This window comes from Tursiops truncatus, chromosome 16 (assembly GCF_011762595.2).
Source record: "Tursiops truncatus isolate mTurTru1 chromosome 16, mTurTru1.mat.Y, whole genome shotgun sequence".
NCBI lineage: Eukaryota > Metazoa > Chordata > Mammalia > Artiodactyla > Delphinidae > Tursiops > Tursiops truncatus.
Window position 1 is genome coordinate 78,841,291 of NC_047049.1, and position 19,195 is coordinate 78,860,485.

At 46.4% G+C, this 19,195-nt stretch overlaps 1 protein-coding gene across 1 annotated transcript in view; it reads right to left on the minus strand.

Moving 5' to 3' along the window:
- Positions 1 to 18,696, minus strand: part of KCNK1 (potassium two pore domain channel subfamily K member 1) — a 50,710-nt gene extending 32,014 nt beyond the window's left edge. The window contains exon 1 of the mRNA XM_033841825.2: positions 18,128 to 18,696. Within this exon, the coding sequence (XP_033697716.1) occupies positions 18,128 to 18,482 (355 nt within the window). The 5' untranslated portion in view covers positions 18,483 to 18,696. The remainder of the gene's footprint in view (positions 1 to 18,127) is intronic.
- Positions 18,697 to 19,195: the final 499 nt, after the last annotated feature.

Here is a 19,195-nt window from a genome sequence, read left to right on the forward strand (position 1 = left end):
GTTTTCCCATTAATTAGTTCATTAAAAGCGAACTGGTTTTCCCTACCATTAATGAGGTTGGGTGTTTTCTTCGTAAATCATATGCTTCTAGCATCACCTCATTTCAAATTGTTTCCCCACCCTCAAACAAAAACAAACAAAAAATGTATCCTCCAAAAAACAAAACATGGAATTTTAGACACTGGAAACTACCAAAATGTGTCTCCTTTTCAGACTGACCTTAAACACTAAGTAAATTTAATCTTTTACAGGGTATTATTCAAGATTTTAGATAAATCAGCACCACAATTTTGTTCTTCTACAGAGAAGGATCAAATGGGCCTCCAAATTCTATCTTACAAAATTAGCAGTTTAAGGAATGCAGGAAAGTACATATTCTCAGATTCAAGAATATTTCTTAATTCCTCAGAAAATCAAATATTAGGTTTAATGAGCCATCAACATTTTCCAAGTATATTATGTTAATGTGGCTTTTTAAAATGTACTGACCTACATGAGAATGCCCTAGGGAAGAGCCCTAAAATACATACTCTAATGGAGTTTTCCTCTTAAAATGTTAATTTTTGTTACATACTTTTACTGTTTCATACCTGACCGCACAGGTGCAAATGATAAGCCCATCTACTGTACGGTAGATTTCTAAGGGTCACAGAATGAACCTGTATTGCTTGGAACCTCCTCTCCACCCCATGCTTCTCAAGGATCCCACAGCTATTTTCATACAATTCACTCATTGGCAATGGATACAATTTTCATTGAAAAGACACATGGAATCAAACCAAAGTTAACAATAACCTAGCCTTTGTATGGGCCAAGGAGGCAGCTCTGACGCACAGCTACAGGTAGACACTGGGAAGACAGGTTTCAAAACATTTCTGAGAATAGAGAATATGACCACTCAGCTCATATCTTCAAAGGCAAAGGCTGTTTAGAAGATGAGAAGCTTCCAGAAGCTAAGTTCTGAGAGCTGAACTGCAAAGGAACCTGATACGGAAGAAAAACTGGAGGACAAAGAAAGAAGTTGCCAGGTTGGGACACCAACAGTGAATTGCTTCTGGGAAGAGGTACAAACCCAGGATAATGAGAAAGGGTGACTGAGACCACCAAGATTAGTGTGTGTACAGCAGAAGCACCCAATTAAGTGCAAGACAGAGAGACCACATCCTGCGCGTGGCCTGCTGGATGTGGTCAGCAAGCCGTAGTAATTACCGGAACCACTGAACCAGATCCCCTGGTGAAGTCTAAGCAGCAAATAGAGGACAAATCATTGCCAGGAGAGCCTGCAGCAGTGTCTCCACTGGATCTCGACAGGGACTGCAGGCAGTTAAAAAAAGCGTGAGCTCCAGTATTGTAAGACTATGAAAAAAATGGACCCTTGAGGCTTCTCGTCCATGAACTGACGTTCTCATCCTACCTGGTCAATAGTACAAACAAAACATTCTCCTTGATGTAATCAGGTGGTTTGCACGTCACAACTTATCAGCTTCAAGTTAGAGCTGAAATTTTTAGGGAAAAAATGTAGGAAACAGGGCAAGCATGTCCATGTAAAAGTGAATTCATGCAGAACACAACATGAGAGGAATTATTAACTTTGGCAGCAGGCTTGAGGGGAATGAATGGAACATTGCCTGAAGTAAGCAGACAGAGCACATATTAACTGCTGCTGAGCCCGTCAGCAAACGTCCCGCTCCCACTTAGGACACAAAGCTATGCTTTCCTCTTCCAATGAGCACAGCAGCACACATGTATTGACAGAACCAGGGTACCAGGGTCATGGCATCTTGGGCAGACACTGTCTGGTTTGTGGGGCTGGAGGTTAGAGTTGGTTTTCAGGTCCAGGGCCAGGTTGAGCTATGATCCCTCTCCAGGGACTAGGATAGGGCTCTGCCCGCATCAGAGGGGATCGAACCAGAAGACAGGCTCAGTCACTAAAGCTTCTGGATGACACACTCTCTCTACCTCTGCATTTAATGAGAAATGGAGAGTTACCTGCTGGGGAAAAGGCTGAACCCATCGGCCTTTAACGAGTGCACACACAGGAATGACCACGCTGTGTGAGAAGTGTGAGGGTGCTTCTCTGGGAACATATCGCTAAGATTCTAGCCCAGCCTCACTGCACAGGTGAGGGGAAAAAACGGGAGGCTGGAAAAACTCAGAAGCAAAGGAATCATCTCACTGGGTTCCTGCATGCACACACCTTTTAAAACATGCGAAGTGGACAGATGAAATTGAGTGGCTTTTTTGCACTTTTAGATAGAAGGGAGAGTGGCTTTCAAAACCATCATGTATATGAGCAAGGAGGAATTCAATTAAATTCACGCTGAGTTAACGCGCTGCATACTCTCTTCAATGTACCAGGGCACAGGCTAATTTTTTTCTGCTTTTGAGCTGATAACTGTTGGGCTGAAAACCCTACTCATTAAGGAGAAACATAATAATGAGGTGGGCCTAATTAAACTTTGTGTCTTCGAGCAACGACTCTCCTCCTCTTACCCAATAGCTACACAGACATCAGCTAGCCAGCGTGTGACACGCTCTCGTGGGCATATACCCTGGTGTGGTATCCGGTTGGTTGGAAAGGGAAAGAAACACTATGATAATCAGTAACCATCACGCCTTTTAGAATTACGAATTCCCAACACTGGTAGAAATAAAACAGACCGTGGATGGTGCAAAATTCTCCCAGCCAGAGGTAATGCATTTTTTTTTTCCTATTCAAGAAAGCTTATTAGAATGGAAGTAAGGGTGACATTATTATAAGAATAACATTTAACCTATTCTAATTTAGTCTTTTGGAAATGCCCGAGCCCTGCCTCTCACCTGCTTCAGGGGAGCTCTGTATCACTTTTCTGCTGGGCTCTTACTGCCCTGAGAGTACCTCTGACCAAGGAGACCTTGGGGCAGGGGTAGGGTCTAACACTGAAATTCACCAGGGTGGATTCTCAAGAGGTTAGATGACAGATTCTTTTTTTAAAATTAATTTTTATTGGAGTATAGTTGATTTACAACGTTGTGTTTCAGGTGTACAGCAAAGTGGATCAGTTATACAGACATACATCCAAGTCTTCTTTAGATTCTTTCCCCATATAGGTCATTACAGAGTATTGAGTAGAGTTCCCTGTGCTATACGGCAGGTCCTTATTAGTTATCTATTTTATATATAGTAGTGTGAATATGTCAATCCCAATCTCCCAATTTATCCCTCCCCCGACCCCTTTCCCCCTTGGCAACCATAAGTTTGTTTGGGCAGATCTTTATTTATTTATTTTTGGCTGCATTGGGTCTTCGTTGCGTCGTATGGGCTTCTCACTGCGGTGGCTTCTCTTGTTGTGGAGCACGGGCTTTAGATGCGCGGGCTTCAGGAGTTGTGGCTCATGGGCTTAGTTGCTCCGTGGCATGTGGGTTCTTCCCGGACCAGGGCTTGAACCCACGTCCCCTGCATTGGCAGGCGGATTCCTAACCACTGTGCCACCAGGGAAGTCCTAGATGGTGGATTCTTAACCACTGCACCACCAGGGAAGTCCCTTGGGCAGATTTTTAAGAGAATTAAAAACCTGATCAACTTTGCTTTGCTTTTCAACATTTCCAAATATGGGAATCTCTCAGACTCACCAAGGAGCTGTGGAAATACCTTGGCTACGAAAACAACTGTGCACATGTGGGTTCAACACGGAACACACTTCTTGAGTTCACGGCTTTCCAATGAGGTAGCAAGAAGGAAAAGGAGACTTTGCTAGTGTGATCACGTGTGTGGTTAAAAATAAAAGTCACATCTGATGAGGAAGGAAACAGAATAAGACCGTGAATTTAAAGATGTATATACTAAGGGGTGCCTTTGCCTCAAAACATTTATGAGTTTTCATACAGCTGTTCTGCCAACCCAGCTTCCTCGTGAAGAAAGGATTTGTAATACTGGCTGCCCTTGAAGCAGAAATGAAGACTAGCAGATTAGAGCGAAGCCAGACGTCCTTATGCTGAGTCTGCGCACTAGGGAATCCTCTTGCATGATTATGAAATGCAAAGAACCACAGGTATAATATGCGTGTTTCTTTTAAAGTCAGGAGCTTGGTCACTCAGGAACGGGGCTGAAGTTGAGACTTCAGTCTGTCCAAAGAGAACTAACTTAGAGCCAAGTAGAAGTATACACATGACCTGGGGAATGGCCATCCTACCGACTTTGAATTTTTCCACACTATTGAGAAATGCTCCTGTGTAACTAAATGACATACTAATAACTACAAGAAACACTGATTGCCACAGCCTGGAGAGCTTGTTCATCATCCTGTGGCTGAAGCCACGAGAACTTGCGGGGAGGGACCCAGCTCGCCATAGCCTCCCTGCGTCCCCCAGAAACACACCAAAGTCTGGGGGCTGGGCAACCCACAGAAGGGTGAGGAGGTGAAGGAGAACAGGCCTGGGGTTGTTTCCGGCCACATACACACCCAGCAAGAACTTGAGCAACATGGTGATCCACGTTAACCTCATGGGGGTGTGGGCTGTGAAATTCTCGGTATGCCAGGCCATGGTGATCTCCCTTATCCCACTGCCCCAGGGCCTAGAAGTCCCCATTTATGTCCACTTATGAGCTCTGTGTGAGCTCTTCCTGGGGCCCTTCCCCACCCCATCCTGCAACTCTCCATACTCTGGTGGTCCTCTGGGCACTTCTGTCTCTTCTTCAGTGCAAGCTACCTGTGTTTGACTGACTGCAAAAGCCTCAGAGCCGTGGCCCCTACGTTTAGCTTCCCTCCTCTTAAGCCAGTCTGCAGGCCGGACTGTTCATCACAGCGCAGGCTTGGGAACCTGCAGTGGTACCCTATTACCCACAGAGTCATGCGCAAACTCTGCTTCCCACGTTCGAGGCCCTCGCCTCGACATGTACATCTCTTCAGCGGCTCACCCACAGGTGGCTCTGGGCTGGGTGAGGCTGGCATCCCATGCTCTCTCGAAGGCCAGGCTCAATTCCTCTTTGGGTACCAGTGCTGAGCATACGTGAGGCTTCTCTGAGCACCTCAGCCCACCCTGGTCTCCCCTGCAAACTCCTACAGCTGCCCCCAGGGCCTCACACAATTCAGCACATGGGTATCTATCTATACTCCGTACGGCTGTTTATGTATTAGTTTACCCTCCGCAGCTGGACTGCAGCCTTCTTTTTTTTTTTTGGCTGTGCTGGGTCTTCATTGCAGCGCGTGGCCTTCTCTGGTTGTGGCGATCAGGCTCCAGAGTGCGTGGGCTCAGTAGTTGCGGCACGCTAGCTTCTCTAGTTTTGGCCCAAAGACTTAGTTGCCCCGCAGCATGTGGGATCTTAGTTCCCTGACCAGGGACCGAAACGGCATCCCCTGAATTAGATGGTGGATTCTTTTTTTTATATATATAAATTCCTTTATTTTTGGCTGTGTTGGGTCTTCGTTGCTGCATGCAGGCTTTCTCTAGGTGCGGCGAGTGGGGGCTACTGTTCATTGCGGTGCGCAGGTGTCTCATTGCGGTGGCTTCTCTCGTTGTGGAGCTAGGGCTCTAGGCACGCGGGCTTCAGTAGTTGTAGCTCGCATGCCCAGTAGTTGTGGCACACGGGCTTAGTTGCTCCGTGGCATGTGAGATCTTCCCGGACCAGGGCTCGAACCCGCGTCCCCTGCATTAGCAGGCGGATTCCTAACCATTGTGCCACCAGGGAAGTCCTAGATGGTGGACTCTTAACCACTGGCCCACCTGGGAAGTCCCTGGACTGCAGGCTTTTTGAAGTCAGTGGTTATCTCTTTCAGCCATTTTTTTTTTTTTTTTTTTTTTGCGGTACGCGGGCCTCTCACTGTTGTGGCCTCTTCCGTTGCGGAGCACAGGCTCCGGACGCGCAGGCCCAGCGGCCATGGCTCACGGGCCCAGCCACTCCACGGCATGTGGGATCTTCCCGGACCGGGGCTCGAACCTGCGTCACCTGCATCGGCAGGCAGACTCTCAACCACTGCGCCACCAGGGAAGCCCCAGATGATCTTTTTAAATAGTAGATGTTCAGCCAGAGCTGCTAGGAGAACGAATGCAGGCTTAGATCGTGTTCCATAAACTACTAACAGAAGTTTGCATTTTTGTCGCTGTCGTTGTCAATTTCAGTTTGTCCTTTCCATCTTTAAATATAAGGTGCATCGGGGAGGCAGGGCGCACAAGGTGGAAGATTGCTGGTCCCCTTGGCGGGGGTGAGGCCGGGGCTCCGCTCCCCCTGCTGGGCACTGCATCTGCATCACTGGCCAGTGGCTGTTTTGCTGCCATGGCTCAAGTCCCAGCGCTGGTGGCAGGTAGGTCGTGATGTGGAGGCTTCTCTCCCCGCTCATAACTTCTCAGTGGGGCATCCGACACCCAGGCAGCTGCAGAACAGCCTCTCCGGCTGCTTTAATTAACTTAATCCACCTAACACCAGTCTTTAAATAATTGAGCGCCTTGGCAACCGGTGTTCAAACATTTGAAGAATTTTAGTTACAATAAGGTTTTAACCTTTTAATTCTAGTTTCACACGCTGCTTTCCTTCCTGTTACGCACAAGCGGAGACGACATCAAAAAAACAACATTTGAGAAAAAGAAGAGGATGCTTAGGCCATGGACGGCCATGAGCAGGGAGCTATACAAATGGGATCATTTCACGTGGCAATTTGGCAAACTTAATAAAACAAAATACTCTGAGGAAATGAAAATTACTCAGGTGGTTTTCTGAGTCACATGATAATTTTCCCATTTGTTACAAACTGTAAATGTGTTTATTTGAAACTGACAGACTCTGAAAATGTCTAGATCCCTTGTGGGAAAAACAAAAAACTCATGTTTTTCTTATTTACTTCCTAAAAAGAGAAGCGACCTAGATTGATTCCTTGGTAACTTAAATGTTAGTTGCTCCTAAAAAAAGTATACCAAAGATATTTATTTATTGTTTTTCTTTGGACAAAATATAATGTAAATTTTACATTGAACTGTATCAAATGCTAAATATACGATTGTTAAACTTAAGAAAATATGAAGCAAACCCTTCTGCCCTTCCCCCCCAGTTTCCCACGCAGCCTTACATAATACGAAAGTAGAAAACAATACGACAGTTTAGATGCTCTTTCTTAGCGTGGAGGTTGAAGCACAGAGTTTAAACTATGGTTACATGCATTCCTCAAAGGGCAACTCAGCCCAGAGAATTCACATTTTCAAGCTGAGCACCTTTCCCTCTTTTCTATTTAAGGACACTCTCTTTCTCCTTCAAGGACAAGTTCAGATATCACCCCTCAAAAGCCTTTAACCTCTGCAGTCAGATAAATGATGCAGGTGATGTTACCTGAAATCGAGGCCCGCTGAACAAATGGAAGCAGTTACAGTCTCCCCAGGCCACCACACTGGGGCGAGTGTATGCTTTGTGGAGACCCCTGGACACCCAGTAGGGATCTCAAGTTCAGCAGGCCCACATCTGAGCTCCACCCAACACCCCATCCTTCCCCAGCTTTCCCTCCGTCTCCACACGGCCAGGGGCTCTGACCAAAAACCTGGGGCGGGGGGGGCGTTCCCTCTTGACCACTCTGTCTCACAAGTCACATCCAATCCATCAGCAAACCCTGTGGGTTCTATCATCAATACATACCTGAAATCTGACCACTCTCACACCTATTTCCACCGCCCTTTACTAAAAATCTCCCAGTACTCTCCACCTTGCTGAGAGAACAGCAAGATGGTCTGCAGTGGCCTATGACATCCTCCACCACAGGCCCCATCACTCCCCCTCTCACTGCGATCCAGCCACAGTGGCTTTCCAGCTGCCCCTCCAATATGGGGGCCCGGTCCTGGAACACAGTTCCCCAGATGGCTATGTAATGGCCTCCCACCTCCTTCAGCTCTTTACTCAAATGCCATCTCCTCAGGAAGGCCTCTTTTGGCTTCCTCATCAAAGACCACCCCCTCCTGGACCCCACCCTGCCCCGAGCACACACTAATACCTGCTCCCTAGCTCCTTGGTTCCCTTCGCTGCAGGACGTTTCTCCTTAGGAGATTTATCCCCATGGTACGTACTATGCACTTAACTTAGTTATCTTGTTTCCTGCATCTCTCCCCCTCCTAGATGGACACATCCAGGAAGGCAAGATCTCCAAGGGCCTAATCAACACTGGCTTAAGAATCCCTTCGTCCTTTCTTGAGATCACCTAGGACCCTTCACTGGGCACTGAGTGGACAGGAGGCACTCAGCTACACCTGCTTTTATACTGTGAATAAAAATATTGCCTGCTATACATCAGTAAACAATGCTGCAGCCGTCGAGCCTTCACATTGCAGCCGCCTGATCGCGCATCCCGAGACTCAGGAATAGAAGCACAGGACACTGGCCTCACATAGCTGACGTGCGTATCAAAGGCATGAATTCAGTGAGCCCAGACTTTGCATCTTCCCCTATAGAGAAAAGTACTAAATTCCTTAACTTGAGAGGTCCGGTTTTCCTTAATTAACAGTAATCTCTTGATGTTTTGACTACCTGGTCTCTGTTGCAAAAACTCCTCTCTATCCTGGCTCCCCCTATGCCTTTTCAGAGCAGTCCCTCAGAGTTATCTGGGATGCTGTGTCCCAAGCTTGAAGTCCTCAGGATGTCCGCCGAATAAAACGAAATTCTCAACTTTTAGGTTGTGCAAAAGTTTTCAGTTGACAATATGAATAACTTCAAAAGTTATTAAAGCAATTTGGGCCTCTGTCTCTTCATCAAGGCAATGGAATTATATCTAAAGCCCTCTTGAAAATGAAGAACATCTTTAGAACCTTCCTCATTTTCCAGAAGAGGAAACAGATTCCCAAGTGTGAAGATACGTGCCTTAAATTGCACTTAATGAGGACCTACTGGGTGCTGGGGATGGGAAGGGAGGCTGAGAATGTGCTCAGACTCAGGGCCGCTCTTGGGAGAGGTCAGATAGGAAAACAAATGATGTCAGTACAAGGTGGTAAGTGCTGTAACATTAGAATGGACTGTTCCAACATAAGGGAGTGCACAAGGCCTTATGGGAGCCCTCAGGCAGAAGGCTCACTGATCAGACTGTACTGCAGACCAAACAATGAAAACCAGGGTCTGAATAAACCGCAGGAGGCTTCCATAAAGCTGAGTGGAAAGGGGACTGAGGCATCGACTTGATTAAACAGCTTGACTCGGGTCACGGTGCCACCAAAGCAGTAACAAGGGCCGGACATTATCATCAGAGCCGCCAACGCTTATTCTCACGTGCAATCTATGGACCACATTCAAGGCAAATGAAAACTAGCGTTTTTTATTCTGTGTGCTTTCGCTGTCTCTGCTCTGCACCCATTAGCCAGGGTTATACGGACACGGCATGAACGGGGTCTCTGAGTTCCCCGGGAGCTTCCTGCCTAAAGCTCATCACCAGGTATCAATCCGCCCAGGCTTCAGAGGGCAGGCTTTGCTTTCACAGAGCAAGTCGACCTGAGCCCGAGGAGCCAATGCAAACAGTTAGACTCTGATCTGGGATTGAGCATATGGGAGCCAATTAAAAAACACTGCCCGGGGATTCCCTGGTGGCGCAGTGATTGAGAGTCCGCCTGCCGATGCAGCGGACACGGGTTCGTGTCCCGATCTGGGAAGATCCCCCATGCCGCGGAGCGGCTGGGCACGTGGGCCCGTGGGCCATGGCCGCTGAGCCTGCGCGTCCGGAACCTGTGCTCCGCAACGCGAGAGGCCACAACAGTGAGAGGCCCGCGTACCGCAAAAAAAACAAAAAAACACTGCCCATGTCTAACATAACCCAATTAATCTCTTTAATATAAGAATTGATACTGTTTTACCAGTTCAAGAGCAGAAACATGAACACGCCTAGAAAATAACAGACAACCCCTGCTGGTCTGATTCATGCTCAGGGAGAGAATCACACAGCCCTTTCAGATACAGCCCCTCTATATCTCCAACCCCCCTTCTTCTTTTTTTTTTTTGCATACCATATCATTTCATTTATATGACATTCTAGAAAAGCTACAGCAAAGTACTCGTCAGTTTCTGACTTTGGGTAGAAGAAAGTGACAAGAAAAGAGCATGAAGAAACCTTGTAGGGTGATGGATATATTCTCTATCTTGATGATGCTGGTGGGAAAATTCATACAGCTGTATCCTTAAAAAGGATATATTTTCCCGTACGAAATTACACCTCCATCATCCAGATTTAAAATGAACAATCAAAACAAAGAAACTTATTGGAAAAGAGCAGAGAAACCCATGCGAGTCAAGCAAAAGGACGGCATATTCCTTGAAAACTACAGAATATAGTTTTTATTTGTTGAAAGTGTGGAATAAGAAAGCCAGCAACTCCCCACCCCACTTTCTTCATTTTGACCTCTGGTCAGGGGCACAGCCCTGCCCCGACAGAGAGTGGCCACAAACTCTGAGGACAAGGAATCTACCCAGAAGGAACAAAGCAAGTCAGAGCACCAACTGAGTGAAGGAGAGAGAAAGAAACATCATGGCGGTGAAGACGACGCCTCTGAAGTTGCCCACTTTTCAATAGAGAGACAGCCTTTGTCTCGTGCCGGTAAGAGGCGGTATGATCACACACCAGTTAACGGAGAAGCAAAGCATCTCAGTCTTTCATAGATTTGGCCACAGTTGGGATCGAATGATGACATCTCTTAAGAATAAAATCGAGCACAGGGCACTCTAACTATGCCAAGGAGAGTGTACGGTGTAGACACCGTCTCTGTGCCTGAAGCCAGCTTGTAGTAAGTTGACCCACGTGAGCTGGACATTGGTATGGGTTAAAAGGGTTGAGCATTAGCAATTCCACTTGCTCCAAACTTCCAGCACTCTACTCCTCCACGTTGGTGCTCTGCCCCAACGACCAGCAGTGCCGTAAAAACTTGTCCTGAAAGGCACCAGGCTTCCCCCTACGCTACTGGGATAATTGGAGATTGTATTCTGGACAAGACTTACAGTTGTATCACAAAAGCAACACATACTTTCTTTCAAGATACATTCATTTATAACAGTACAGTATGTCCCAGGTGCCATAAAACAGGCACAGATAACAGCATATTTATAGTCTTGGGAAAAAAAAAAACATTCAAAATACCAAAGAACTGATGTTCTAAACACAGGTATGGGTTTGCACATTAAACACTGATATCTACTCTTTGATCATTATTGGATGGAAATGTTTCTAGAATTTATCACACACATCTGTGTTTTCTTAAACAGAAGCATGTTGAAGTATTGTTCTCGGTATTTCAATGATCACTTCAATATATTTCAATTATATCAATTACTAGACTGTTCTAAAACAAGGATGTCCAACCCAACCCAGGCAAACGAAATTGTTGGTTACAACAGTAAAGACCTTAAAAATTATGTTTGTGCTCCTATATTTTTTGGGGAGGGGTGGAGGGGTTATTTGTACAACTAAAAAATAATTACCTGAGTAATTCTGTATTAGTTTGCTGGGGCTGCCATTACAAAGTGACTGGGTGACTTGAACAAAGAAATTTATTTTCTCCCAGTTCTGGAGGCTGGAAGTCCAAGATCAAGGTGTCTGCGGGGTTGGTTTCTTCCGAGGCCTCTCTCCTTGGCTTGCAGATGGCCACATTCTCACTGGGTCCTCATTTTAACTTAATCACCTCTTCAAAGGTCCTACCTCCAAGTATATAGTCACATGTTGAAGTACTGGGGTGAGGACTTCAACATCTGAATCTGGGGGACAGGAGTCATCCCAAAACAACCCCCTATGCCCAGACACTAGGTAAAACTCAAGTTCTTAATTCAGACACGTCTGGATTTAAATCAAGGCCAGTCACTTCTAGCTCTGTGACCCAGTTAGAGAAGTCACTCAAGCAAAACTTCCGTCCCAGCCTCTGTAAAGTTAGGATAATGACACCTACACCTCATCACTTCCTGGCAATACACAGAAGGTAATATATGGAAATACTGCCTGGCACACAGTATCACTTTATTTCCCTGGTTTTTAAGGTATGTGTCTTTTCATGACCTTTCTCTTAACGTTTGCCTGGAGCTGGGCCTTTCCTTTTTTCATTTTTTAGGGGCTTGAAAACCAGATCATTGAATTTGTTAGAATTAAATGTAAAGGCTCAAAATCAAGACCAAAGGCTCTCCTGTGAATAAACAGCGCAAACTTCTGCACGTGGGATGTCAGATCTCTCTTCTGGCTGATAGAGTTTGCTTGTTTGCTTCTGGTGGAATTTCCTTCCTTGTTGTCATTTCTGCTCCAGATATAATATAGTATTTACTGCACATTTTAGATAAGGTAATCCCAACATGAAGTGTAGCTCTGTCACCATTAAAAAAAAAAAGAAAAAAAGCAGTGCGTCACAGATTTGACCAAAAACTAGTGACACATCCTATAATAAACAATCATTTGTTCTGGAAGCAGCTATGGGTGGCAGTGCATAATTTAAATGTTGCAAACCACTTAAAAAAACAGCACAAAGAAACCTGAGGGAGCTAAACTGTCTTCTAGAAAGTTTTCCAAAAGGAAGTAAGGCACTTAGAACTCCTCTGACTTAGAGTTCCTTCCAAACATCATTTTAAGGAGGGGTTGGCAAACTTCTTCTACAAAAGGCCAGACAGTTAATATTTTAGGGCACATGGGCCTCTAGTTTCTGTCACAACTCTCAGCTCTGCCATTGGACGTGGAAAGCAACCATGATACAGAAGCAGATGGGTGTGCGGCTGTACAGCAATAAAATTCGTTCATGGACGCTGAAATGTCACTTCCAAAAAACTTTAAGGTGTCAGGAAGTACTGTTTTCCTTTTGACTTCTTTTCAGCTATTTGAAGATATAAAAACCATTCTTAGCTTGGGACACACAAAAATAGGTGGTGGGTCAGATTTGACCCTGAAGCCATAGTTCACCCACCCCTATTCTATTCTAAGAGCTCAATAAATATCTGTTGTTGGTGAAAATACACTTCTCCTTCTGAAAATAATCTGAAAACTAAGGATCCATCAGGCACCTCCCATTACCTTTTCCCACCCTCTTTTTTTGAAAACTGCCAATGCTGCCGACCTGACTAACACAAAGGCCATTAGAAAATAAGCCAAATTAAGTTCCTTTTCTGGGCGCTTTAAATAAGAGTCTTAAAACAGCTCTTCATAACGAGGGACAAGGCAGCATGGAAACGGGGACTGAGCAATCGTGTGGACCCCATACTCGTAAAGCAGCAAAGGTCGTGGCAGCTTTAATCACATATACATACAAAAACTGTATATTTTCCCCATCCACCATCATGATAGAGCCTTGCTTAGGGAGATGAATATGAAGCAAATATGTAGTAAACAGACATGACAAACTGTTCTTTTTTTATTATTATTAATCCCAGAAATACAAAATTAGTTTAATTAATATAATTAAGTAATATATTATAGCATATTAAAGGTAGAAAGTTAAAAATCACAAAATTATGTCATTAGAGAAAAAGCATTTGTCAACAAGCAAAACTCTTTCATAGTAAAAATGCTCAATAAACACTTAATAGAAGAGGATTTCACCCTGATAAAGAGAACATATGTTGATTATTTCCTTTGTGTAGAAGCTTTTGAGTTTGGTGTAGTCCCACTTTTGTACTTTGGGCTTTGCTACCTGTGATTTTCAGGTGAAATCCAAAAACTATTGCCACGACCAACGTCCAAGAAGTTTTCCTTATGTTTTTTGAGGAGTTTTACAGTTCTAAGTCTGTGTTTAAGTCTTGCTTACAAATGGAATATTAGTTGGCCATTAAAAAGCAGCAAATCTTGCCATTTGCAGCAACACGGACGGACCTGGAGATCATCATACTATGTGAAACAAGTCAGACAAAGACAAACGTCACTCGATGTCACTCATATGTGGAATCCCATTTAAAGAATAACACAAATGAACTTATTTATAAAGCAGAAACAGACTCACAGATCCTGAAAACAAACCCATGGCTACCAAAGGGGAGACACTGGCGGGAGGGACAAATCAGGAGCCTGGGTTGAACATACCCCTCGGTTCTTCTTTTTCAAAAACTAGCATAGGGCTTCCCTGGTGGCCCAGTGGTTGAGAGTCCGCCTGCCGATGCAGGCGACAAGGATTCGTGCCCCGGTCCGGAAAGATCCCACATGCCGCGGAGCGGCTGGGCCCGTAAGCCATGGCCCCTGAGCCTGCGCTCCGCAACGGGAGAGGCCACAGCAGTGAGAGGCCCGCGTACCGCAAAATAAATAAATAAATAAATAAAATAAAATAAAAATTAGCATGGCTATCAGCAAAACCTTTTCACTCCATATAAACTTTTAACCTTGTGTTAAGTACTGAAATTTATGTACAGAATAGCATATCAAACATATTTGTATATTTAAAAATTATTATAAAGACAACTATCTAAACACCATCTAAATTACAAAATGTAACACACTAGTAACTGAGAAGACACATATGAGACCTTCCAGAATAACACTCCGTCCTGCCATTTTATTAGTAACTACCCTCTAGATGTCTGTAGTAATCTTCTTTTTTTTTTTTTTTTTTTTTGCGGTACGCGGGCCTCTCACTGTTGCGGCCTCTCCCGTTGCGGAGCACAGGCTCCGGACGCGCAGGCTCAGCGGCCATGGCTCACGGGCCCAGCCGCTCCGCGACATGTGGGATCTTCCCGGACCGGGGCACGAACCCGTGCCCCCTGCATCGGCAGGCGGACTCTCAACCACTGCGCCACCAGGGAAGCCCTGTAGTAATCATTTTTACACATATCATATTGTTGTTGTTTATGGTTCTCTTATTTTAGGTAAAATTTACGCATGGTCAAATGTACAAATCCAAAGTTCAAAATTCAATGTATCTGGATAAATTCATACACCGGTGTCAACTACAGTCCTACCAATAAGCAGGTTACTTCCATCACCCCAGAAATTACTTTTGTGCTCATTCCTCATTCAGAATTATCCCCTAGTCCTTACCTCTCTTCCACTGTATATTTCACTAGATGTTAATTTTGTTTATTCTAGAACGTCACATAAATGGAATTACAGACAAATACTTTTTTGTATTTGGCTTTTGCTCATAATATTGTACATGAAATTCATACCCGTTTTTGGACAAACTGTTCTTAAGAATGAATGAGATTGCTCACCATTTTATAGGGCTACTGGAGAAAAATTATTTCTTACTCTCCAAGTGTCACCTAGATATTATTTCTTTAATCCTTGAAAAAAAAAATCACAGTTATGTGGGAAATACCCACATGTATAATAACCTCCTTTTATTTTCATACAGCCCTGCCCTCTGAAAAGGTAAAAGTGGACTGCAATTTCTTCCATGCTCGCGATTTCCATGTAGATGTTGCTCTAGATCTTTTTATAATCAAGAAGTAAAGAGATGTTCAATTATTTGCTGGAAATAATTCAGAGTCCTTGGCAGAGCAAAGAATGAAGAGAACATTGCTGAATTACCAACTTAAGGCTTCTTCCAAACAGACCATGAAGGAAGACTTTACCCAGTTCGTTCCAGAAATGGAAGCTTGTACTTTCTGGGAGAAGATTCTGCCATCAGTGAGTTCGTGTTCCTGTGTTACGATGGTGACTACCAAGAACCGCAACTTTGTAACCCCCATTGTTACCATTCTGGCCAAGCCAGGGGTTGACTGCACTGATTGACAGGGTGACAATTATCTCAGTGAGTTGCCATCATCCGTGGTAGAAGAGTTTTTAAAAAATTACAGCTGGCGGGGGGTGGGGGGGTGATGAATTGGGAGATTGGGATTGACATATATACACTAATATGTATAAAATGGATAACTAATAAGAACCTGCTATGTACAAAAATAAATAAAATTCAAAAAGAAAAAAAATTACAGCGTGTCTAATATCTACCTGAAGAGAAGCATAAACCACGATTCCAATTCATTTGAGTTGCCTGGTACTTTTCCAGAAAATATTTTTCTAGGAATGAAGTACACTAGATTGACCCTAAAATTACCTGACCCTCTGCCACAAAACCAGTAACACATGGAACATCAAACATGCCACAGGATGGGTCAATACAATACCGAAAAAAGAGTATCTATGATTTAGAATAAAATTCTACATTTTTATTAACATTCTATTTGAATCAATAAATTCTATTCTATCAATGACAAGAATTCACTGATTTGCTAATTTTACAAACCAAGAAGCAAATGTTTTTCATCTAGTTTATCCTTAAGTGCTCCCTTGCACTGATTTCCTAAATGAACTCTTGTTTTGCCTGAATGCACACTTTCTTAGGAACTACAATGCAATCCGAATACCAATAATAAGACATCTTTCCCCACCTTTTTTTTTTTTTTTTTTAACAAGAACTGCAGATTTTTCTAGTTGCAAAAAGGGAGGGAGGGAATCTGGGAAAGAACTGTCTGTTCAAGATGTAAACTAGTATTTTTGACATTTAATTAGGTGCATCTGATGTTGAGATTATACAAGAGCTGCATCAGTGATGGAAAATCCCACCCAGGAGCAGTAAACCTGTTCTTTTCCTCATAATACAGTTCTTACTCCTGTTCCATCTTTGAAGTACCGTTATTTAGAAAGTACTAAAACTTATCATCATTCTCCATAATATTTACCCAACATTGTGACCTAGCTGTAGACCTTCTGCAGCTCAGTGAAACCACTTACTTCTGCAGAGAAAAAATGATTCCCGATTTAGCACAAACATACTCCAAAGGAAAGACAAGGTGAGTTCTAAAGGATCTAAGGAACAGAGTGAGGTAAACACAGTGAAAGCGGGACTGGTCAGGAGAACAAAAACGAAAGAGCAGCGTTGGAAAAGTTAAAAAGTAAGATAACAGGTCTGTCTTAAGGCTACTTTTAGAAAACGTCACAATACAAAGTAGAATTCTACTTCTGTTTATTGCAGGGCAGACTCCTGTCAGTTTAGTAATTCACCCCACACTTGAGTCACCGTATTACATGAAAGCTGGATAGTATACCATTACTCATTACCAAATAATTAGCAGAACTGGGTTTAACCCAAGGGGATTATAAAGAACTAATCCCTGGGAGGCGACGGGGAGAAGGCAGAATCCGAGAAACCCAAGTTGATTCACCTGTAAAAGTGGGGGGATGGTGTACTGCACGTCCTGGCAGGGAAATCACGAGGCCCAGGTTCCAGGACGACACCGGCAACCGGGAAGCGTGTGACCTTGTGGAAGCCAAGATGGGCTGTTCTAAGAACTGACCTCATGGATAGAGGCGGGACGGCGCGCCGGATGCTCTCTGAGACCACTTGCCAGGGTCCAGAGCCCAATGGATAATACCTGCCCCTCAGGTGTATACGTGCCTCACTTAGCCACTGCTGGGACAACTTAGCCTGCTCCGTCCAATCTGGCATAGTTTCTGCGCTCTGGGGCGTGGGGCCGGCCTCCTCCCGCCCCCAGGACATCCTCCATCCGTGAACGTCCTGCCGGGTGGCCGGGTGAGCGGTGCGAGCGAAGTGGCGCCTAGGAGTTGAAGGGTGGCCTCGCACACGGAAAGTTGAAAAAAAATGCTGAATCAGGGTGCCCCCATTTTGCCGGTTCACGGGCAATCGGATGCTCCCTTCCCTCAAACCTCCTCCCGCTCCGAAAAGAAACCGGATCGGCCTGTGCGCTCAAAGGTCACCTGCGATGAGCAGAGCGCTGCCACTCGGCTAACCCGAAAACGGCCCCCACGACAGAAAAGAGCCGAAAACACCACTGCATCATCCGAAGAGAGGCCCCCTCCGGAAGGTGACCCTTTAACGCGTTATCCTTCGGTTCCGCAGCCTCGGCCGGACGGGATGGGGGAGGGAGGGAGGGAGGTGAGCGCCCCCGGAGCACCAGAGAGTTTCCACCAGCCCCGGCCTCGCCGCGCGCTGGCCAGGACGGTACCGACTCCAAGAGGACGGTCCGGTGTAGGATGTCGCGAACTAAAAACCGCAGCCCGAGGGACCCCTGCAGCCGCCCAGGCCGAAGGGTTAGGGACCACGATCTAAGAGTTCCGGGAGGCCACCCCCGAGTCGCGCTCTGAGGCCACCTCGCCGGCTTCCGGCGCCGCGGAGCCGGTCCCCAGTGATCAGAGCCGGAGGGGCCCGGGGATGGAAGGAGGAAGGCGGGGGCGGGGGGCGGATCAGGGGGCCGATCGGGGCCGGGGGCGCGGGGCGGGCCTCCTACCTGTGGTGGAGAGCACGGTGCTGGCGAAGAAGAGCGCGGAGGTGAAGTCCCAGTTCCAGTTGCCCGAGGCGTTGCTGAGCACCGACACGCCATAGTTGCTGGCCTCCAGCACCCGGCCCAGGAACTGCTCGAGCTGCGGCTCGGACAGGCACTCGTGCTCCTCCAGGAAGCGCCGCTTCAGCTTGCGCAGCTCCTGGCGCAGCAGGTCCTCGTAGGGCAGCTCCACCGACGAGAAGACCACGGCGCCGAAGACCAGGTAGAGCAGGTAGCCGAGCACCAGGAAGCCGAAGCACCAGGCCGAGCGGTGCCGCTCCACCAGGCGCACGCACGAGCTGCCGGCCAGGGACTGCAGCATCTTCTCCGCCGCCCGGCCGCGAGGCCCGCGCCGCAGACCGGCCCGCCGCCCGCCCGCTCCGGAGAGCTTCTTCGCCCTTCTTTTCCTGTTTCCTTGCAAATAGAAAAAACCCAGATGATGTGGCGCTGACGTGGTGGCCGGTTCAGGTAGCCCGAGAGTCGCCCGAGATCGCCGAGCAAACTTGCAGGCTGCGCGGGGCGCTGGGCGCGCGGCCGGGGAGCCCCCGCCCTTGACTCCGCCCCCCGGGCCGCCCGGCCCCCGCCTCCCCCCATCCCGGCCTCGCCTCGCGGCGCCTCCAGCTCCCCGCCCGGGTTCCCCCTCCCAGCCCGCCCGAGCGCCCGGCAGGCGGGGTGGGAGGGAGTGTGTGCTTGCGTGCGTGCGTGTGTGTGTGTGTGTGTGTGTGTACACACTTCTGTGCTGTTCGCTGCCGCTCCAAGACCCCAGTCGCAGCTACACCGTTTCCCACCTATTTCTTCTTAAAGCCACTATTACAACAAAGAGAGCGCTGGAATACTTTCCATCTTCTCTTACTGGGCGGAGCGGGTTGAGCAATCTGGTGCCAGTGATGATGGTGAAAAGACCGGAATCTCAGGGCTGGAAGGCACCTGGAACCTGGAGAGGAAGGCAGAGTTTCGGAAAAGCCACATTTCTGAACCCTAATTCTTTAGAACGTGAAGAGTGAAGAAAGGTCCCAATATGTCAACTACCAGAAG